Genomic DNA, 23,703 nt, shown 5'->3' on the forward strand with positions numbered 1-23,703 from the left:
CAGACATGACTGTGCAAACTCTTTCATTACATTACATTCTGCACAGGCTGGTGGCATGGTGTGAAGACAATAACCTATTCCTCAACGTCAGCAAGACGAAGGAATTGGTTGTTGACTTCAGAAGGAGTAACGGGCCGCACGACCCAATTTACATCGGTGGTGCGCAAGTGGAACAGGTCAAAAGCTTTAAGTTACTTGGGGTCAATATCACAAATGACCTGACTTGGTCCAACCAAGCAGAGTTCACTGCCAAGAAGGCCCACCAGCGCCTTTACTTCCTGAGAAAACTAAAGAAATTTGGCCTGTCCCCTAAAACCCTCACTAATTTTTATAGATGCACCGTAGAAAGCATTCTTCTAGGGTGCGTCACAACCTGGTATGGAAGTTGTCCTGTCCAAGACCAAAAGAAGCTGCAGAAGATTGTGAACACGGCGCAGCACATCACACAAACCAATCTTCCATCCGTGGACTCACTTTACACCGCACGCTGTCGAAGCAGTGCTGCCAGGATAATCAAGGACACGACCCACCCAGCCAACACACTTTTCGTCCCTCTTCCCTCCGGGAGAAGGCTCAGGAGCTTGAAGACTCGTACGGCCAGATTTGGGAACAGCTTCTTTCCAACTGTGATAAGACTGCTGAACGGATCCTGATCCAGATCTGGGCCGTACCCTCCAAATATCCGGACCTGCCTCTCGGGTTTTTTGCATTACCTTACTTCCCATTTTTTCTATTTTCTATTTATGATTTATAATTTAAATTTTTAATATTTACTAATTTTAACTATTTTTAATATTTTTAATATTTAATATTTGTAATCCAGGGAGTGTGAAGCGCAGAATCAAATAACGCTGTGATGATTGTACGTTCTAGTTCCAATTGTTTGGCGACAATAAAGTATAAAGTAAATGTCACAGATCACTTACAACTTCAACCAATGGTGGAGAAGCATACTGTATGCTGCATGACTTGTGACATCATTAGCCACATAGCTAATGTGACGTCAAAAGAAGTTGCAAGCAGGGATTGTTAGCTTATCAATGCCTTTTACAAATGCAACATACACTCAGATGTATCCAGTTTCTACATTCTGATCTTCTAGTTTAGCTCTAGAGTTGATAACAGTTTTGACTATCTTTATATCTCAAAAGACCTCCCGTACTTTTCTTCATGAAAGAATTGATTCAAGGAAACCAGCCAAAGACCTACAAAACTAATTAGCTAAGAGCTGGAAACTGCCAGAATTTATTTCAATTTAAGTAACTCTATAGTGCAGTTATATTGCAGTGTTAAAAAATTGAATTGTTAAGGAGCAGCACAGTAGTGTAGCGGTTAGTGCTACATTATTATGGCTCAGGGCATCAGAATTCAGGGTTCAATACTGACGTCTTCTGTGACCAGTCTGGAATGTGTGAGCTTTCTCCACTGAGCTCCAAAAACTTAGAGAAAACATTCTTTCAGATTCAGCACCACACTAAACATATCCTTTGTATTCTGCTATTGTTCAATTTAGTTATCTTGTTACACATTCTGTTATAAAAACTTTCTAGTCTTGAACATTATCAATTTGTCTTCAAAAACCTATGTGGGATTCAGAATTTCAATGTGCTGTTGAAGAATTCAGTTAGAATATTGATTATTTATTATTTATCAATATCATTCGTTATTAGACAGATATTGCTCATCTTTAAAGAATTTCGGAAAGATTTTAGAACAATTAGCTTTATTTGTGCACTAAAACATCAAAATATACAGCATGTTTCCATCAATGACCCACACACTCCGGGAATGTGCTGGGAGCAGCCTGTAAGTGTTGCCATGCTTCTGGCACCAAATAGAATGCCCACAAGATGTTAATGATAACCAGATCATCCTTTGGAAACCTGAGGTTCCGGCAGAAACCCCTGCAGTCACGGGCAAAGTGCACAGACTGCTTACAGACAGCGGTAGGAATTAAACCCCGATCTTCCAGTTGCTGATGTTATACAGGATTACGCTAACTGCAACACTACCATGCTCCCCATCAGTCAACTAGAAATGAATGTCAAGAGTTCCGATAAACAGCATGTGGAGCTTTGACATTGAAATGGCTAATATGGAAGGAAGATTTCCTCCATGCCTGTAAATATAATAAATTATAATTTAATTGCAAACATAATTTACCTCTGCTGTTTTTGTAGTTCTTGACAATACTAATTCCTAACAAAATTTGATATTTTGTAACCACCTTCCAATACCATGGAATATTTTGAAATTGCAGTTAAATTATATGACAAATTGTCAAACAGTTCCTGACCTAGCAAAATTCCCACATTTCTTATTCTTATTCTCTTAGCATTTTGAATCTAAATACACAGTGGTGAAGCCTGAAAGTTGGGCTGAATATTTTAAGGTGGAGGAAATAAAGAAAATGTACAAAATAGGTGAGTATTTTTTGTGAGTATTAGTAGTTTAATAATCCTGCCTATTATAGAATAGTTTCTTTTCACCAAGGATTAGCCATTCAGCTCAGAGAAGGGCAAGAAACAGCAGGGTCTCGAGGATGGTACGCATGTTGTGACTTCCAAGAAAGGCCCTAGAGACTGACTGTAGAGCTATGTGTTCTACTGAGAATGGGTATTAGTAAGTTAATCGGAGTGATATACTAGGAGCTCCACTGATAGGTGCAGAATTCTTTTATGCCATATTCCAGTTGTGTTCATCAGATTTCAATCTCTCCAGTTATGAAAAATTTGCATTACCAACCTAGTAAAGGAGATCTACTCTTTCAACAAAAGGGCTATTTTTTCCATTTAATCTCTGGTGCAAATATTACCTGATAATACTGTGTCATATTTTACTGAAAATAACAGATTGACTATAGAAAGTCTGCACTCACCTCTTATTATATCTAATAATGTATTTATTTATACATTAACAGAGGAGATGTCAGGGGTAAGTTTTTTTTTATACTAAGAGAGTGGTGAGCGCATGGAATGGGTTGCCAGCAATGGTGGTGGATACAATAGGGTCTCTTAAGAGACTCCTGGATCGGTACACATAGCTTAGAAAAATAGAGGGCTGTGGGTAACTTCTAAAGCAAGTACATTTTTGGAACGGCTTTGTGGGCCAAAGGGCCTGTATTGTGCAACACACACAAAATGCTGGTGGAACACAGCAGGCCAGACAGCATCTATAGGAAGAGGTACAGTCGACGTTTCAGGCCAAGACCCTTCGTCAGGACCCTTCGAAAGAAAAGATAGTAAGAGATTTGAAAGTGGGGGGGAAGGGGGAGATCCAAAATGATAGAAGACGAGGGAGGGGGGGATAGAGCTAAGGACTGGAAAGTTGATTGGAAAAAGGGGAACAAGGCTGGAGAGGGGAGAGGATCATGGGACGGGAGGCCTAGGGAGAAAGAAAGGGTGAGGCGAGCACCAGAGGAAGATGGAGAGCAGGCAAGGAGTTATTGTGAGAGGGACAGAGAGAGGGAAAAAAAGGGAAAATAATAAATAAATAAATAAATAGAAGATAGATAGAGAGATAAATAAATAAGGAATAGGGTAAGAACGGAAGAAGGGGCATTAGTGGAAGTCAATGTTCATGCCATCAGGTTGGAGGCTACCCAGACGGAATATAAGGTGTTGTTCCTCCAGCCTGAGTGTGGCTTCATCTTGACAGTAGTTTTGTTGGCTTTGTGGAACAGTCCATGTTCCAAGCCTATACTGGTATCTGTCCCCCACTTTTCCTTTGCTACATCGACGACTGCATTGGTGCTGCTTCCTGCACGCACGCTGAGCTTATTGACTTCATTAACTTTGCCTCCGACTTTCACCCTGCCCTCAACTTTACCTGATCCATTTCTGACACCTCCCTCCCCTTTCTAGATCTTTCTGTCTCTATCTCTGGAGACAGCTTATCTACTGATGTCTACTATAAGCCTACGGACTCTCACAGCTACCTGGACTATTCCTCTTCCCACCCTGTCTCTTACAAAAATGCCATCCCCTTCTCGCAATTCCTCCATCTCCTCCGCATCTGCTCTTAGGATGAGGCCTTTCATTCCAGGGCGAAGGAGATGTCTTCCTTTTTTAAAGAAAGGGGCTTCCATTCCTCCACTATCAACTCTGCTCTCAAACGCAAATCCCCCATTTCACGCACACCTGCTCTCATCCCATCCTCCTGCCACCCCACTAGTGATAAGGTTTCCCTTGTCCTCACCTACCACCCCACCAGCCTCCGGGTCCAACATGTTATTCTCTGTAACTTCCGCCACCTCCAATGGGATCCCACCACTAAGCACATCTTTCCCTCCCCCCCTTTCTGCTTTCCGCAGGGATCGCTCCCTACACGACTCCCTTGTCCATTCGTCCCTCCCATCCCTTTCCACCGATCTTCCTCCCGGCACTTAACCTTGTAAGCGGAACAAGTGCCACACATGCCCTTACACATCCTCCCTCACCACCATTCAGGGCCCCAGACAGTCCTTCCAGGTGAGGTGACACTTCACCTGTGAGTCGGTTGGGGTGATATACTGCGTCCGGTGCTCCCAATGTGGCCTTCTATATATTGGCGAGACCCGACGCAGACTGGGAGATCATTTCGCTGAACACCTACGCTCTGTCCGCCAGAGAAAGCAGGATCTCCCAGTGGCCACACATTTTAATTCCACGCCCCATTCCCATTCTGATATGTCAATCCATAGCCTCAACTACTGTCAAGGTGAAGCCATACTCAGGTTGTAGGAACAACAGCTTATATTCCGTCTGGGTAGCCTCCAACCCGATGGAATGAACATTGATTTCTCTAACTTCCGTTAATGCCCCTCCTCCTGTTCTTACACCATCCCATCTTTCTTTCTTTATTTATTTATTATTTTCCTTATTTCTCTTTCTCTCTCTTTCTTTTCTTTCTTTGTCCCTCTCGAAATAACTCCTTGCCTGCTCTCCATCTTCCTCTGGGCTCCCCTCCCCCTTTCTTTCTCCCTAGGCCTCCTGTCTCATGATCCTCTCCCTTCTCCAGCCTTGTATCCCTTTTGCCAATCAACTTTCCAGCTCTTAGCTCCATCCCTCCCCCTCCTGTCTTCTCCTATCATTTTGGATCTCCCCCTCCCCCTCTCAAATCTCTTACTATCTCTTCTTTCAGTTAGACCTGACGAAGGGTCTCGGCCCGAAACGTTGACTGTGCTTCTTCCTATAGATGCTGCCTGGCCTGCTGTGTTCACCAGCAGCTTTTGTGTATGTTGCTTGAATTTCCAGCATCTGCAGATTTCCTCATGTTTGCTGTATTGTGCTGTAGTTTTTCTATGTCTATGTTTCTATTAACAACTGAGGTTGTAACTTTTGATAAAATCACAAAGATTTTCATTCATTAGGTTTTTCTTCACAAGAAAAACTTCCTCTTCATAGTATATTCTTTCCACGTCTCACATTTCCACCTCCCTCAGAGTATTCCTCTGGTTGTTGTAATGCAATAAGGCCCCTTGGCCCCTCTTCTTAATTCCATCACCCCTACTGGGACATAAGCTGTTAAAAGCAGCTCACCAGAATCCTCTGTCCTGGGCTGAAAATTGATCAACCCTGTGGCTTCCTCTTTTCTCACATAACTTCATATGTTTTTTAAGCAAAGATCTTCCTCTTCCAGCGATGATGTCTTTGGAGTTTCTGTTGGTCTTTCTATAGTGTTGAGATTTTACGGGATTGTAGGCCCATGCTCAATCCTCCTCCTTTTGCAGATAGGCTTGGGACAACCCATGCCAGAGTTTCTTCAGTTTATGCTAACACCTAAAAAGAATAATCCTATCATGCTCTTTCACAAAGACTTACAAACTATACTTTGTCAAATGTCTCTTCAGTTCTCCCAAGAGGGGACTAATTGATTCAGCTTCCACCATTTTCACAAGAAGTAATTTCAAGATCATAATACTCTGCATGAGGAGGTCTTCTTCCAATCCCCTTTGAAATTGGAAACTTCCCCAGTCCCCCAACCCACACCCTAAAAGTTCAGCAATTACAGGCACAGGACCATCAAACACGTCTCATACATTAAATCTTTTATTCCCTGAATCATTGTGCTCAAAATTGGCCCTTGAACGTTTTACTTATGGGAAGAGTCTACCCCTTTCTACCCTTCCTAAACTAATCATGGAGAGGACAATTCTTCCGCATTCTGATGTTTGTTCTGAACAACAATTGAACCTCTCTACCATGTCCGCCTGCATGATATGCTGCCACATGATTGAATATTTGCATTAATGGACAGGTGTAGAGGTATACCTAATAAAGTGACCACTGAGAGTATGATTCAAATGTATAAAATCAGTCTTCATCATTTCTCCCTCCATTGATCAGGCCCTATAGATTGACTGTAAAGTTAAAGGAAGACAGTATTCTACCGAGAATATGTATCAGTAAGTTAATTAGGGTGACATAGTAGCAACCTTATGTGGGACACCTTTTCAAAGACCTTCTGAAAATCAAAGTGAAGCACTTTATCTACCCTGCCTATTATTTTCTCAAACAATTAAAACAGATTGGTCAGGCAAGATTTCCCTTCATGAGAACCATGCCGACTTTGGCCCATTTTATCATGTGTATCAAGTACACCGAAACTTCATGCTTAATGATGGACTCCAACATCTTCCCAACCACTGAAGTCAGGCTAACTGGCCTATAATTTCCTTTCTTCTGCCTCCCTCCCTTTTTAAATAGTGGAGTGACATTTGCAATCTTCCAGTCCTCAGGAACCATTCCAGAATCTAATAATTATAGAAAGATCATTTCAAATACCTCCACAATCTCTTCAGCTACCTTTTTCAGAACTTTTGGTGTAGTCCATCTGATCCAGGCGACGTATCTATCTTCAGACTTTTCAGCTTCCCAAGTACCTTCTCTTTAGTAATAGCAATGACATTATTTCTGGTATTCAGCTAGTGTCTTCCACAGTGAAGACTGACACAAAATACTTATTAAGTTCTTTGTTCCCCAATACTACCTCTCCAGCATTATTTTCAGCAGTCCAAAATACACTCTTGCCTCTCTTTTACTCTTTATATATCTGTAAAAGCATTTTGTATACTTGTTACATTATTGGCTAGCTTACCTTTGTATTTTATCTTTTCTCTCTTCATGGTCTTTTTAGTTGCCTTCTGTTGGTTTTTAAGAGATTCCCATTCCTCTATCTTCTCACTAGATTTTGCTATATTATATGCCTTCTCTTTTGCTTTTATACTGGTGTTGACTTCCCTTGTCAACCATGGTTGCCTCATCTTCCCTTTGGAATACTTCTTCATCTTTGGGATGTATCTATCCTGCACCTTTTGAACTGCTCCCAGAAATTCCAGCAATTGCTGTTCTGCCATCATCCCAGCTAATGTCCGTCGCCAATCATTTTTGGTCAACTCCTCTCTCATGCCTCCGAAATTCCCTTTACTCAACTGCAATACTGATACATCTGACTTTATCTTCTCCCTCTCAAACTGCAGGGTGAAATCTATCATATTATGATCACTCTCACCTCAGGATTCCTTTACCTTAAGCTCCCTAGTCAAATCTGGGTCATTATATTAGACTCAATTCAGAACTGTGATTGCCCTAGTGGGCTCAACCACAAGTTTCTCTAAAAAGCCACCTTGTAGGCACTCTACAAATTCCCTCTCATGGGATCCAGCACCAACCTGATTTTCCCAACCTACCTGAATATTGAAATCCCCATAATTATTACAACATCGCTCTTTTTACACGTCTTTTCTATCTCCCATTGTAATTTGTAGCCCGCATCGTGGCGCCCATCAGGGTCTTTTCACCCTTTGAGTTTCTTCACTCTAACTACAAAGATTCTACGTCTTCGATCCTACGTCACCTAAGGATTTGAGTTAATTTTTTTAACCAACAGAGCCACCCCACTCCCTCGGCCTACCTGCCTGTCCTTTTGATACAATGTGTATTCTTGTATGTTAAGGTCTCAACCATATTCTTCTTTCAGCCATGACTCAGTGAATCCCACTGCATCATACCTGCCAATCACTAACTGCGCGACAGGGTCATCTACCTTATTCTGTACACTGCGTGCATTCAAGTATAACATCTTCAGTCCTGTATTCATCACCCTTCTCGATTCTGGCCCCCCGTAAAAGCATTTTGTCAGCTCATCCCACTGACTGCAATTTTGCCCTATCATCTGTCTGTCCTTCTTCACAGTCTCACTACACACTGCATCTAGTTGTATACCAACTGCCCCATCCTCAGCCTTATCACTCTGGTTCCCACCTCCTACATTAAACTACATTAGTTTAAACCCTCCCCAACAGCTCTAGTTCCCCTCGTGTTCAGGCGTAACCTATCCTTCTGCATAGGTCATACCTTCCCCAGAAGAGATCCCAATGATCCAGAAATCTGAAACCCTGTCCCCTCTGCCATGTATTCATCTATCAAATCATCCTTTTCATACCCTCACTGGCATGTGGCATAAACAGCATTACAGGGAATACTATCCTGAAGGTCCTGCTCTTCAGCTTCCTGCCTAGCTCCCTATTTACTAAGTTAGAGTCTCTGCCTGTTCTTAGCCAACCCCGTGGAGCCAAAGCCTGACCACTCTAACTCTGGCCCACTCACACAATGACCATTCCACTTATACCTTCCTTCTTTTTATTGGCCCCGCACTGATCACACCCAACTCAAAAGAGCCAAAAGTATCCAAGCCCTTTTTAAAGCTTGCACTGCGTCACCAACAAGTGACCTCACTTTGATTGTAGCCCTCTGAAAACAGAAGAAAGCACCTGGGCTCCTTTTAAACCTTGCATTGTTACCAACAAACAGCCTCTCACACTGACTGCAGCCTACTGAAGCCTTCCCTATAAGTGGGTATAGCCGCATGGCAGCAGAGGCTTGAGATCAGAGTCTTCCTTCTCCCAGATGAGCTGCCAATAACAGCTGATGAGCCCAATCTACCCAGGATGGTTGCTCAACAACATAAAATATTGTCGAAAAGTACACTACAGATAAGATTGGCCCATCTTATTCGGCATATACTGTAAACAGCAAGTGGCTAAGAGGAGGAGGAATGGATGAGAAAACAATTAGTTGTCTGTGGAAGGAAGCAGAGAACATAATTGAATGCAGTGACTGCATGGCTTTGTTCAGCATAGAGTCGAGCTCTTCAGCCCACAGGTCTATTAAGTTTTCACCTACAAAGTTTTCAACCCATAATGATCTCATTTGTTTTATTCTCTCACAGTCCTAACTCTCCCCAGATTCTAAGATTTAAAGATTAATACTATTTGTCACATATGCATTGAGGCATACAGTGAAAAAGATCATTTTGTATCAAATCAAACGAGTGAAGATTGTGCTGGGCCACGTTTCTGGTACCATGCCCACAGCTCGCTAATCCTAACTGTACATCTTTGGAATGTGGAAGGAAAGGTGAGCACCTGGATGAAACCCAGGTGGTCAAAGGGAGAATGGACAAGCTGCTTACAGGTAGCAGCATGGATCTAACCCTGATCTTGCAGCTGGGAGGAGAAGATGGCGGCGTGACGCAGCTCGCAGCGGCCACTCCGGTGGTGATGTCTGTTATCTGTCAAGCAGGGTGCTATGCATAATCCTGATTTGATGGAGACGGACGTGAGAGCACGGAGGAACATCCAGTGAAACTTCTGAAATGCCTGCTTCGCTGCTGCTGCTACCGTGTGATCCAGAATCTCCGGAGGGGTAGGCCCCAAGTCCTCAGCTTTACTTGTTGCTCAGCGGCCAGGGTGGGGTCGAAGTGCTTGGCAGAGGATAGTGCTCAGTGCTCGGTGTCGGAGGGCTGGTCGGAGGCTCGAAGTTTTCAGACGGACTCAGAGTCCGCTGCAGTCAGGTGCTTCGAATGGTGTGGCACCAGCAAGTTTGCGGTGCTTGGAGGTTCATGGCGGGGAGAGTTTCTCCCTTCTGCCACCTGCGTGAGATGGTGAGACTATCGGAACTTTGAGACTTTTTTTTACAGTGCCCATGGTCTGCTCTTTGTCAAATTACGGTATTGCTTTGCACTGTTGTAACTATATGTTATAATTATGTGGTTTTGTCAGTTTTAGTCTTGGTTTGTCTTGTGTTTCTTGTGATATCATTCTGGAGGAACATTGTATTATTTTTTAATGCATGCATTTCTAAATGACAATAAATTAGGACTGAGTGTCCTCATAATCTAATCTAATCTAACTGTGCTACCATGCTGATCCTTGTATCTGCAATTATCATGGATACTGCTATAGCCTTAATAAAATAGAAGATAGAAAACATAATAGATGGGATGAAATTTGTGTAGGAGGAGGTACTAGAAAAGCAAGCTGGTTTATAGGTAAACAGGATGAATGCAAAGTTGATTAGAGATGGGAATAGAAATACAATAGATTCTGGTTAATTGGACTAAATGATTAATTGGGGCAGCTGATTATTTGGGACGACTCTTAAAAAACAAAAACTAATCGAGAAAATAGCCAGAATTCCCTTTGTTTATTTGGGACATTGTGCTGCTTAATTGGGTTAGGAGACTGTTGCCAAACAGTTTCTAACTAGTGTCAGTCACATGAACTTCTGTGGGTGTTAGACATTACACAGTGCTTAGAGCAAACACTTTTTAAATACATCAGTTGCATATGCTTGTGTACATAAAGCAGTGATTTTTGTCACTGATTGTTGGTTAGAAATAAGGAGTAAGACAATTCAGAACTGTTTTGTTCACTGTGCTTTCAAGCATTCAGGCTTGGAGATGCCAGAAATGGCCAGAAGTGGAAGTGAAACAATCTCACTACTTCAGCAAGTTAGAAACTATGAAAAATTTGAAGTAATCAGCAATCATCTTGAATGATTCATCCCAAACCATTTTGAAAGATTGACAGGCTCCGTGGAGCGGCTTCACTCACCCCAGTGCTGAACTTGCTCCATGACTGTGGACTTATTTTTGGAGACTCAGCAGTTAATGTTCTATGTGTTAATTGTTTACTTTTTTACTATTTGCAAGATTTGTTCTTCCTTTTGCACATTGGGTGCTTGATGGTCTTTGCTGTGTGGGTTTTTTAAAAATGGGTTCTATTGAGTATCTTTGTTTTGTGGCTACCTGCAAGAAGATGAATCTTAAGGTTGTGTACGGTATACATACTTCGACAATAAATATACCATGAAACATGAACTTAGTTACATTGGAAAGTGAAGAACTGGAATATGCAATTGTTGACAGCATTGAATAAAGGCAGTTCATTATCTACATCAGGTGTCTGTGCTGATTTTGTTCTTGTACAGTCAATCAAAAAAACACGGCAGTGTACACTGGATGAATTTCTACATTGATAACTATTAGATTAGATTAGATTAGATTAGATTAGACTCAATTTTATTGTCATTGTGGCGAGTACAGATACAAAGCCAATGAAATGCAGTTAGCATCCGAATAGAAATGCAAAGAATAGTGTTATTTACAAAATAACTGTGAATAAAAAGTAAGTGCTACAGCACACAAATATAAAAGTACTGAGACAGTACAATATGGGTGCAATACTGCTTAGCACTGTGATGTGAGGTTCAGCAGGGTCACAGCCTCAGGTAAGAAGCTGTTCCTGGGACTGCAGGTGCGGGAGTGGAGGCTCCTGTAGCGCCTACCGGATGGGAGGAGAGTAAAAAGCACATGATTAGGGTGAAATGTATCCTTGATAATGTTTTTCACCCTGCCCAGGCAGCGTTTATGGTAGATGTTCTCAATGGTGGGCAATTGGGTGCCGATAATCCACTGGGCAGTTCTCACCACAAGCTGGAGTGATTTGCGGTCCGATACGGGACAATTGCCATACCACACTGAGATGCAGTTGGTGAGTATGCTCTCAATGGTACAGCAGTAAACGTCCATCAGTATCCTGGGACAGAGGTGAGCTTTCTTGATGCTCTGCAGGAAATAAAGGCACTGTTGCGCCTTTTTGATCAGGATGGAGAAGTTCATGGACCAGGTGAGATCCTCGGAAATGTGGACACCCAAGGAATTTGAAGCTTGATACACAATCCACTACAGCTCCGTTGACGTAGATGGGGATGTAAGTGTGGCTCCTAGCATGCCTGAAGTCCACAATGATCTCCTTGGTCTTCTGGGTGTTAAGGGCCAGGTTGTTGTTGGCACACCACGTGGCCAGGTGCTGGACCTCGTCTCTGTAAGCTGTCTCATCATCTCCTCTGATCAGGCCAACGACCACGGTGTCCTGAAGTAATGTCCATTAGGAAGTAATGGACAGTTTTGTAGTACTGTAGAGATATTGGCAGTGTTCTAATTTGTTCTGTATTTCATATAAGTACATAATTTGTTATTCAGTTAAATGGTAGATTTTTTAAAAACCCTTTTAACTATTTCCATGAAACCGGCTGATTGGGGAAAAATGTACCAGTCTCGATGTGTTCCAATTAACCAGAATCCACTAGTAGGTGGACTGGCCATGGCTGCTCTCCCATTCTCTATGGACACAGAGATACTGCCAAAGAGCATCACAGGAGTGTAGAAACAATCCTGGCAACAAAAGGCCAATGAGTTTAACTTCACTGCTGGGGCGCTTTCAGTAAGATAAACAGAGAAAAATAAATGTTCGCTCTACAAAGCCAAAGTTAATAAAAGACAGCCACCATGGACTTGAGAAAGACAATTCATTATTTGACTAACCTGACTGGTATTTTTACTTATGTAGCTGAGAGTTCAAGATAATGCATTAAATCAATACATAGATTTCCAGAAGTCACACATAAAAGACCGGTAAGTTAAGCTGAGGCAAAGGGAATAAAACAGTCAGCAAAAACTTAGATAAGAAATTGACTCAAGGTCAGTGATAAAGTCACAGTAAATGATTGATTATCAAACTGAGGGAAAGGTAGAAAGTGACGCCTTTGATGGTACCACTGTTATTTATAATATACCGCAGAGTATAGCATCCCATTCTGCTTCCCAAAACTGGAGAAGGATAAGAAGAGATATAGACAGCTGAAACATAACTTCCTGACTCTTACACTCAACACCTGAATGACATAAGCAAGTACGCTAGACTACATCCTACTAAAATGCCCCTCTATTTACACTGTCTAAACGCACCTCGCCTGATCCAAAGAAACACAAATTCTTTAGCCTAAACTTGTAAAGTAAATCCCCTTAAAAAAATAGAATTGATTTGCACTCAGTGGCTACTTTATTAGGCACACCTGCTCACCTGCTCATTAATGTAAATATCTGATCAGCCAATCATGAGGCAGCAACTCAATGCATAAAAGCATGTAGACATGGTCAAGAGACTCAGTTGTTATTCAGATCAAACATCAGAATGGGGAAGAAATGTGATCTTAGTAACTTTGACTTTGGAATAATTGTTGATGCCAGATGGAGTAACACAGAAACTACTGATCTCCTGGGATTTTCATGCACTACAGTCTGTAGAGTTTACAGAGAATGGTGTGAAAAACAATAAAAATCCAGTATGTGGCAGTTCTGTGGGTGAAAATGCCTTGTTAATGAGAGAAGTCAGAGGAGAATAGCCAGACTGGATCAAGGTGACAGGAAGATGACATAACTCAAATAACCACGCGTTACAAAGTGGTGTGCAAAGGAGCGTCTCTGAATGTACAACATGTCAAACCTTTAAGTGGATGGGCAACAGCAGCAGACAACCATGCTGGGTTCCACTCTTGTACCTGATAAAGTAGCCACTGTGTGTATTTGTATAATGTGGAGCTGGCTGGCATAATGCACGTGGTTTGTCAGCTTAATTATATCCTGCCACTCATTCATTGTAATGTTGTCATCAGCTGGAGATTGTCTTTATATGGAGATCATATGGATTAATACAATAGATATAAACATTCAGTGTATTTACACTCTTGAACGTCATCAACCCACTGCATAATCAAATAGTTTGCACAACACACCCCTCACTATGACACAATTCAATACTTTACACTTTATACTTTATTGTCGCCAAACAATTGATACTAGAACGTACAATCATCACAGCGATATTTGATTCTGTGCTTCCCACTCCCTGGATTACAAATAGTAAATACTAAAAATATTGAAAATAGTTAAAATTAGTAAATATAAACATTTAAATTATAAATCATAAATAAAAAATAGAAAAATGGGAAGTAAGGTAGTGCAAAAGAACTGAGAGGCAGGTCCGGATATTTGGAGGGCGTGGCCCAGATCCGGGTCAGGATCCGTTCAGCAGTCTTATCTCAGTTGGAAAGAAGCTGTTCCCAAATCTGGCTGTACGAGTCTTCAAGCTCCTGAGCCTTCTCCCGGAGGGAAGAGGGACGAAAAGTGTGTTGGCTGGGTGGGTCGCGTCCTTGATTATCCTGGCAGCACTGCTCCGGCAGCGTGCGGTGTAAAGTGAGTCCAAGGATGGAAGATTGGTTTGTGTGATGTGCTGCTCTGTGTTCATGATCTTCTGCAGCTTCTTTCGGTCTTGGGACAGGACAACTTCCATTCCAGTTTGTGATGCACCCTAGAAGAATGCTTTCTACGGTGCATCTATAAAAATTAGTGAGGGTTTTAGGGGACAGGCCAAATTTCTTTAGTTTTCTCAGGAAGTAAAGGCGCTGGTGGGCCTGCCTGGCAGTGAACTCCACTTGGTTGGACCAAGTCAGGTCATTTGTGATATTGACCCCGAGGAACTTAAAGCTTTTGACCTGTTCCACTTGCGCACCACCGATGTAAATTGGGTCGTGCGGTCTGCTACTCCTTCTGAAGTCAACAGCCAATTCCTTCATCTTGCTGACGTTGAGGGATAGGTTGTTGTCTTTGCGCCATGTCACCAGGTTCTTAATTTCCTCTCTGTACTCAAACTCAACATTACCCAAGATACGGCCTACAATTGTTGTGTCATCAGCAAACTTATGTATTGAGTTTGATGGAAACTTGGCTACACAATCATGGGTGTACATTGAGTACAGCAGGGAGCTGAGCACACAGCCTTATGGGGCACCAGTGCTCAGAGTGATTGTAGCGGAGAGCTTGTCCCCTATTTTTACAGCCTGGGTCCTGTCTGTGAGGAAGTTGAAGATCCAGCTGCAGATCTGAGTGCTAAGGCCCAGGTTCTAGAGCTTAGGAATCAGTTTATTTGGAATGATGGTATTAAAGGCAGAGCTGTAGTCAATGGAAAGGAGCCTTACGTATGCGTCTTTATTCTCCAGGTGTTATAAGGAGGAATGTAGGGTCAGAGAGATGGCATCTGCCATTGACCTGTTGCTCCAGTAGGCGAATTGCAAAGCGTCGAGGTTGACCGGTAGGCTGTGGTTGATGTGTGCCATAACCAATCTCTCGAAGCACTTCATAGCAAATGATGTCAGAGCCACAGATCGATAGTCATTCAGGCATGCCACCTTGCTCTCTTTCGGCACTGGGATTATCGTTGCCTTCTTAAAACACGAGGGGATCTTAGACTGAAGCAAGGAGCAGTTGAAGATGTCAGCAAACACTCCAGCTAGCTCGTTTGCACAGGCCCGGAGAACCCGTCCTGGGACGCCATCTGGGCCCATTGCCTTCCTTGGATTTATCTTCAGGAAGGCCCTTCTAATGTCCTCCTCGGTGATGATGAATCTTGATGCCACCAGGTCCGGTTCATCTGGAGGGAGCAGGATGCTCTTCTTCTGTTCAAATCTTGCGTAGAATATGTTAAGTTCGTCAGGAAGAGATTCGCCACAATTATTGATATTCCCAGCCTTTTCTTTGCACCCAGTGATCTCATTTAGACCCTGTCATAGTCTATTGGCATCCCTCTGGTTAGCCTGGGCTTCCAACTTGGCTCGATTTTGCCTCTTGGCGCCCTTAATGGTTTTCCAGAGTTCACGCCTGGATTCCGTGTAGCGACTGGTATCCCCGGACCTAAAAGCCGCAGCTCTAGCCTTCAAAAGGGACTTGACCTCATAATTCATCCAAGATTTCCGGTTAGGGAATACCCGGATCGTCTTGCGAGACACACAGTCCTCCGTGCATTTCCAAATAAAGTCAGTGACAGTTGAGGCATACTCATCGAGGTTAGCTGCCGAGTCCTTGAATACTAACCAGTCCACCGATTCAAAGCAGTCACGGAGGACCTCATCCGTTTCCTCCGTCCAACGTGACACTACTTTTGACACCGTAACCTCCCGCTTCAGTTTCCGTTTGTAAGCCGGGAGGAGGAGTACGTCCTGATGGTCTGATTTTCCGTAGTGAGGTCGTGGGACGGAACGGTAGGCATCCTTGACTGCTGTGTAGCAGTGGTCAAGTATATTCAGGCCTCTAGTGGGGCAGGAGACATGTTGGTATAACTTTGGCAGCACCTTTCTGAGGTTGGCCTGGTTAAAGTCCCCGGCTGTAATGAGCAAAGCCTCCGGATACCTGGTCTCAAGTTCACTGATGTTGGCATAAAGTATGTTCAGAGCACACTCCACGTCCGCCTGGGGGGGAATGTAGACTGCTGTCAGTGGTGAATCTATGGAATTTGTTGCCACGGGCAGCAGTGGAGGCCAAGTCATTGGGTGTATTTAAGGCAGAGATTGATAGGTATCTGAGTAGCCAGGGCTTCAAAGGTTATGGTGAGAAGGTGGGGCAGTGGGACTAAATAGGATAAAATGGATCAGCTCACGATAAAATGGTGGAGCAGACTCGATGGGCCGAATGGCCTACTTCTGCTCCTTTGTCTTATGGTCTTATGGAATTCCTGTGGCAGATAGTAGGGATGATACTTCACTGACAGGTGTTCCAGGTCCGGGCTGCAGGAGCTTGTCAGTGCCACTGTGTCCGAGCACCACCCAGTGTTGATCAGTAGGCAGACACCACCTCCCCTCGTCTTGCCCGAAGACGCCGTGCGGTCCATCCAATGGATCGAAAATCCCTCCGGTCGGATGGCACAGTCGGGGGTGGCAGGGAAGAGCCAGGTCTCAGTGAAACAGAATGCACAGCAGTTCTGCATCTCCCTGCAGTAGCTGAGTCTCCTTTTAAGATCATCCACCTTGTATTAACAGACTATTCACAGATCTTTCTCCACTAAGAAAATATTGGCTTACATTATCTTGTGATGTGTCCCACATAACACACAGCTTTAATTCAAAAATCAAGGCCACTTATATCATAATCCTGCTTGCAGTGTATCTATTTACTTTCATATTCTAATTGTGACATGGAATCCTCATGATTCACATTTTGTCACCAATTGTAACTAGGGGGAAACACAAGTAATTATCTAGTTGAGATTAAACATAAATAATGACAAAATCATAGTAAATTCAATAAGCAAAGCTTTCTAACCCATTTTAGCTTTCTCATTTGCCATTGGATCTATCTTTGTTGTTGTAAGCAACAAAAACTGAGCAAAACCACACCAGGTTCTTTTCTAGAGATGCGAGAGACTGGAGATAATAGGATCTGGAGCAACACACAGTCCCCTACAGGGTTTTGACCAATGTGACAATTCCTTTCCCCCATTAATGCTCTCAACCTGCTGAGTTCCCCCAGAAGATTGTTTACTGCTCAACAATTATTGCAACATCAGTGCACAAAAGTGATCACATACTTTAAGCATGGAAGCAGCATGCCATAGAGTCGTAGACTTATACAGCCTGGAAACAGGCCATTCAGCCCAAATAGTCCCTGCAGACTAAAGTACCCACTTCAGCCAGTCTCATTTGCCTCTGTTTCTTCCAAATCCCACTATTCATGTTCAAGTGTACCGGTCTAAATGTCTTTCATATGTTGGAACTGAACCCTCTTTCATATACCCACCAATCTCGAAGTAAAACAACTTTCCCTTTCAGCCCTCATCATTCAGATTGTATCTCTAAAGCCATTACAAGCCACCAGAGGAAAACACAATAAATTATCTAACTGAGTTTAAACATGAGTAATGTACAATTCAAAGGAAATTCAATAAGCAAAGCTTTTTGACCCATTTTAGCTTTGTTTGCCATTGGATCCATCAATAATCATCACAGGCTGATGAAGAGCACTGATGGTGAAGAACATTACTATATTTCTCACTGCTAGCTTTCTAAGTGCAGGCTTCTCATTTTCTGTCTCCACCTTTTGCCAGCTACAACATGAAGAACCACGTGAGTAAAAATCATCTTATCAGTTTCATACCTTCCCCATCAGCAAGACCCTTATTGAGACTAGGGATGCCAGCTGCTGATTTTCCCCTCTCTGTGCAACTGAGGAATCCAAATTTACAGTAGAGATCGACACAGTTTGGCACCAGCAGCATTGCAGGATTTGTCAGTGCTACAGACACAGCAACAGAAGCTCCGGAGACCTCATCCCTGGGAGAGAAAGGATCTAAGAAGATGGGATACCCCTGGTGATAACTTGATGACTGGCTGAGGACTGAGGACTCTGGTGAGCTGTTGTCAGCAGCCTAGGCCCCAGTAGAGGTTATGGGGTTAAGTAAGTTAGGATATTTAGGATCCTTTAAACATCAACAACAGCCAGTCTCTCATTTTTGTTTTCTGTTTTGACACCAAGTAAGTAAATTCACATTTGTCCACATTATATTGCACCTGTCACTGAGAATCAAAATCAGGTTTAATATCACTGGCATATGTTGTGAAATTTGTTTACCTTACAGCAGCAGTACAATGAAATAAACAATAAATAAATACAGAGAAAAAAAGCTGAGTTACATCTATTAAATAATTAAGTAGTGCAAAATAACAGAAATAAAGTAGTGAGGTAGTGTTCATGAATTCAATGTCCATTTAGAAATAGATGGTAGAGAGGAAGAAGCTGGTCCTGAGTCACTGAGTGTGTGCATTTAGGCTTCTGTACCTCCTTCTCAATAGTAACAGCGTGAAGAGGGGATGTCCTGGGTGGTGGGGATCCTTAATGATGGACAGCGCCTTCCTAAGGCACTCTCCCAACGTGTCTAATTCCCCTTGACCACCATCTCCCCTGGCACCCCTGCTCCTTCCCTTTCTCCCATGGTCCACTCTCCTGTCCTACCTGATTCCTTCTTCTCCGGCTCTTTACCTTCCCAAACTCCTGACTTCACCCATCATCTCTTACCTAGTCGCCCTTCCCCTCCCCTCACCTTTCTATTCAACCATCTTTCCCTTCCTTTCCAGAACTGAAGAAGGATCTCAGTCCAAAACGACCTGACTATTCGTTCATTTCGACAGATGCTGCCTGACCTGCTGAGTTCCTCCAGTATTTTGTGTGTTTACTTTGGATTTCCAGCATCAGCAGAGTTTCTTGTCTTTAGCGTCTATGGAGGGGAATAAGATTCAGGATTCAACATTGTTTGTTATCATTCTTTCGTACAGGAGTGTAAAGGAGAGCAAACCGTCTGTTACTCCAGATCCAAGGCAGCATAAAAAATACAATAAGCATAAATAACACAATTTTAAAAACACACAATACGTATAAATACAAACCCCATTTCCAGAAAAGTTGGGATATTTTCCAAAATGCAATAAAAACAAAAATCTGTGATATGTTAATTCACGTGAACCTTTATTTAACTGACAAAAATACAAAGAAAAGATTTTCAATAGTTTTACTGACCAACTTAATTGTGTTTTGTAAATATACACAAATTTAGAAATTGATGGCTGCAACACACTTAACAAAAGTTGGGACAGAGTTAAAATAAGATTGAAAAGTGCACAGAATATTCAAGTAACGCCGGTTTGGAAGACTCCACATTAAGCAGGCTAATTGGTAGCAGGTGAGGTATCATGACTGGGTATAAAAGTAGCGTCCATCAAAGGCTCAGTCTTTGCAAGCAAGGATAGGTCGTGGCTCACCCCTTTGTGCCAAAATTCATGAGAGAAAGGAACATTTCTCAACGCAAGATTGCAGAGAATTTAGCTCTTTCAACACCTACAGTACATAATATTGTGAAAAGATTCAGAGAATTCAGAGACATCTCAGTGCATAAAGGGCAAGGTTGGAAACCACTGTTGAATGCACGTGATCTTCGAGCCCTCAGGTGGCACTGCCTAAGAAACCGTCATGCTACTGTGACAATTATAGCCACCTGGGCTCGGGAGTACTTTGGAAAACCATTGTCACTTAACACAGTCTGTCGCTGCATCCAGAAATGCAACTTGAAACTGTATTATGCAAGGAGGAAGCCATACATCAACTCTATGCAGAAACGCCGGCGAGTTCTCTGGGCTCGAGCTTACCTTAGATGGACCGAAAGACTGTGGAACCATGTGCTGTGGTCAGATGAGTCCACATTTCAGCTAGTTTTCAGAAAAAACGGGCGTCGGGTTCTCCGTGCCAAAGATGAAAACGACCATCCAGATTGTTATCAGCGAAAGGTGCAAAAGCCAGCACCTGTGATGGTATGGGGGTGCATCAGTGCCCACGGCATGGGTGAGTTGCATGTATGTGAAGGTACCATTGACTCTGAGGCGTATATTAGGACTTTAGAGAGACATATGTTGCCATCAAGGTGACGTCTCTTCCCGGGGCGTCCATGCTTATTTCAGTAAGACAATGCCAGACCACATTCTGCACGGGCTACAACAGCATGGCTTTGTAGACACAGAGTGCGAGTGCTTGACTGGCCTGCTGCCAGTCCAGATCTATCTCCTATTGAAAATGTATGGCGCATCATGAAGAGGAAAATCAGACAACAGAGACCATGGACTGTTGAGCAACTGAAGTCTTATATCAAGCAAGAATAGACAAAATTTCCAATTGCAAATCTACTACAATTAGTATCCTCAGTTCGAAAATGATTAAAAAGTGTTATTAAAAGGAAAGGTGATGTAAAAGGAAAGGAAAGGGAATGGTAAACATGCCTCTGTCCCAACTTTTGTTGAAGTGTGTTGCAGCCATCAAATTCTAAATTTGTGTATGATTACAAAATACAATTAAGTTGGTCAGTAAAACTATTGAAAATCTTTTCTTTGTATTTTTGTCAGTTAAATAAAGGTTCACGTGAATTAACATATCATAGATTTTTGTTTTTATTGCATTTTGGAAAATATCCCAACTTTTCTGGAAATGGGGATTGTATATATGAGTAGCTTATTTACTGACTGGATGCCCACAAAGTGACGCTAGGTACAGGAATACCCGTACATAAGGTAACTGACTGGAAATGATAAAGTAGGGGGTGTGACCACCGTGTCCAGCCGAGATCCTTAACGTCGACTGTTCATTTTCCTCCATTGACGCTGTCCTAAAAGTGGCCCTGCCTTTTATGCCCAAAGTATAGAAAAAAATCAAAATGAAAAATCATCCCAAAAATACAATGTGAAAAGAACTGATGTACATTATTACAGATTATTTACAATATATACAACTCTATTTAGATGATAATTGTACCTATATATTGAAGGATAGATATGCATATATAACCTCATTGGGACATTCATCCCTATACCATCAACGCCAAACGCAGTTATATCCTATGCAGCAAACATGAAGCGGAGTTTCCTGGTTTTACCGCCTTTAGCAAACAAATCTAAAAATATTTTTGTATTAATCCGAAGTCCCGTCCGAATATCAATGACTTCCTTTTGTCGCCAAACTAACATAATCAAACTCCATCAAACAAGCCTCTTCCTGTTTATGTTCGGCCCAGAGATTTCAAACATGCATATACTTCAACACCCAAGGCGCTTTCAACCCTGGGCAGCATTTCCAGGGAGCGAAACGCGACTCTTGGCTTCCAGCAACCACATCAATCCAGCGAGTTACCGGTGTTCCGTGTTTGACCGTGATATTGCAACAGGTAGTCACTGCTACAATTCCCACTTTGTTCTCTCTTGCTGTAAAACTTTCCCCTTACCGCAAAACAATAGCAGACGATGATCCATCCCCAGCCTCCTTCCGGGGGGTCTACCAGTTTCCGACCACGAACTTCGTTTGGACCAGACATTGTGTTGGCTGTCGTTTCAATTCGGTCCATCATCTCCTGCGTGCCAGCTTCCATTCTTTCTTGCTTTCTTTCTTTATCTCTCTGTCTCCCTCTCTCTCTCTTTCTTTCTCTCTCCCCGTCTCCCTCTTTCTTTCTCTCTCCCTCTCTCTTTCTCTCTCTCCCTCTCTCTTTCTCTCTCTCCCTCTCTCTTTCTCTCTCTCTCTCTCTCTCAGTCTCTCGCAATCTCTCTCTTTCTCTTGCACCTCCTACCTGTCCTTTAACGATGTGTTACCAGAATTGTTTTCTGCCTTTGAAAAGTCCAACGGACACAGCCTACCTACCCCTAGTGGCGGATGTAAACAAGTTCAATTCAAACCATCTGGGTTTTCTGAACATCAGTGGCATGTGGTATAATGGTCATCTTGAGTCCTGGGGTTCTACAGCACAGAAACAGGTCATTTGGCCCAACTAGTCCATGCCAAACTGTTATTCTGCCTAGTCCCATTCACTTGTGTCTGGCCCCATAGCCCTCCATACCTCTCTCATTGATGTATTTATTCAAAGTTGTTTTAAACGCTGCAATCGAACCAGCATCCACCACTCCTACCGGCAGCTTGTTCCACACTCCACCACCCTCTGAGTGAAGAAGTTCCGCCTCATGTTCCCCTTAAGCATTTCACCTTCAACCCTTAATCTAGTACCTCTAATTCTAGTCTCACAAACCTCAGTGGAAAAAGCCTGCTTGCATTTACCTTACCTTCATCCCTCATAATTTTGTATACCTCTATCAACTCTCTGCTCATTCTCTTATGCTTCACAGAATAAAGTTTGAATCTGTTCAACCCTCCTATACAACTCAGACCCTCAAGTCGTGGCAACATGTGTGTAAACTTTCTCTCTACTCATTGAATCTTATTGATATCTTTCATGTAGATAGGTGATCAGAACTGCACACAGTACTTCAATTTGGCCTCACCAAAACTTCTGATACAAATCTTATACAATTTCTTTTGCACAGATGCTGCCTGACCTGCTGACTCCCCCCAGCATTCTGTGTGTGTTGCTTTAAAATAGCATCCCAGCTGCTGCACTCAGTACCCTTCATTTCTAAAGGCCAAAAGCTCTCTTTATGACCCTATCTATCCGTGATGCCACTTTCAAGGAATTATGGATCTGTATTCCAGAATCCTCTTTTCTACCGCAGTACTCAGTGTCCCATGATTCACGGTGTAAGTCCTACTCTGGTTTGTTCTCCCACAGTGCAACGTCTCCTACTTGTCTGCATTTAATCCCATAAATTCTGTATTTATTTATTTAGATACAGCATGGTAATAAGCCCTTCTGCCCAGTGAGCCTACACCTACCAATTACATCCATGTGACCAATTTAACTGACTAACCAGTACGTCTTTGGAATGTGGGAGGAAACCAGAGCACCCAGAGGAAACTCACATGGAGAACATGCAGACTCCTTACAGGTCACTGGTGCTGTAATCTGAGGCCCTCAATTAGTCAGGATCGATGCTATAACCCAGCTGTCTACATGATACGCAAGCCCCAGCAATACAATATGGAAAGCAAGCTGGTGCCCATATAGCAGGCTCCCTCTCTCCAATATAGTTTGGCAGAGGTGTCGTGACAGGAGTTGCCGGTCAGCGTTGAACTCAATATAGTACTGTGTTTAGGGACTCCTAATGCATGGCACTGTAATAGCATTACACTAACTGCTACAAAAATTAAATAAAGTTTGTTTCAAAACTAACTGGTGGAACAAGACAAGGAGAAGAAGTCCTTGGAGACAGAAGTAATGTTATAGAATCACACTGAATGGAAACAGGCTGTTTGGCCTCATGGGCCTGTTTGACCAGTGAAGATCTGTTAGCATTA

General features: G+C 42.7%; 1 protein-coding gene across 1 annotated transcript in view; it reads right to left on the bottom strand.

Annotated features, from left to right (window-relative positions):
- LOC140210885 (monocarboxylate transporter 5-like) overlaps window positions 1–21,868 on the bottom strand; it is a 79,553-nt gene extending 57,685 nt beyond the window's left edge. Inside the window, exon 1 of the mRNA XM_072280141.1 lies at window positions 21,749–21,868. Coding sequence (XP_072136242.1) covers window positions 21,749–21,868 — 120 coding nt within the window. The remainder of the gene's footprint in view (window positions 1–21,748) is intronic.
- Window positions 21,869–23,703: the final 1,835 nt, after the last annotated feature.

The sequence above is a fragment of the Mobula birostris genome, chromosome 16 (genome assembly GCF_030028105.1).
Source record: "Mobula birostris isolate sMobBir1 chromosome 16, sMobBir1.hap1, whole genome shotgun sequence".
In the NCBI taxonomy this organism is placed as follows: Eukaryota; Metazoa; Chordata; class Chondrichthyes; order Myliobatiformes; family Myliobatidae; genus Mobula; species Mobula birostris.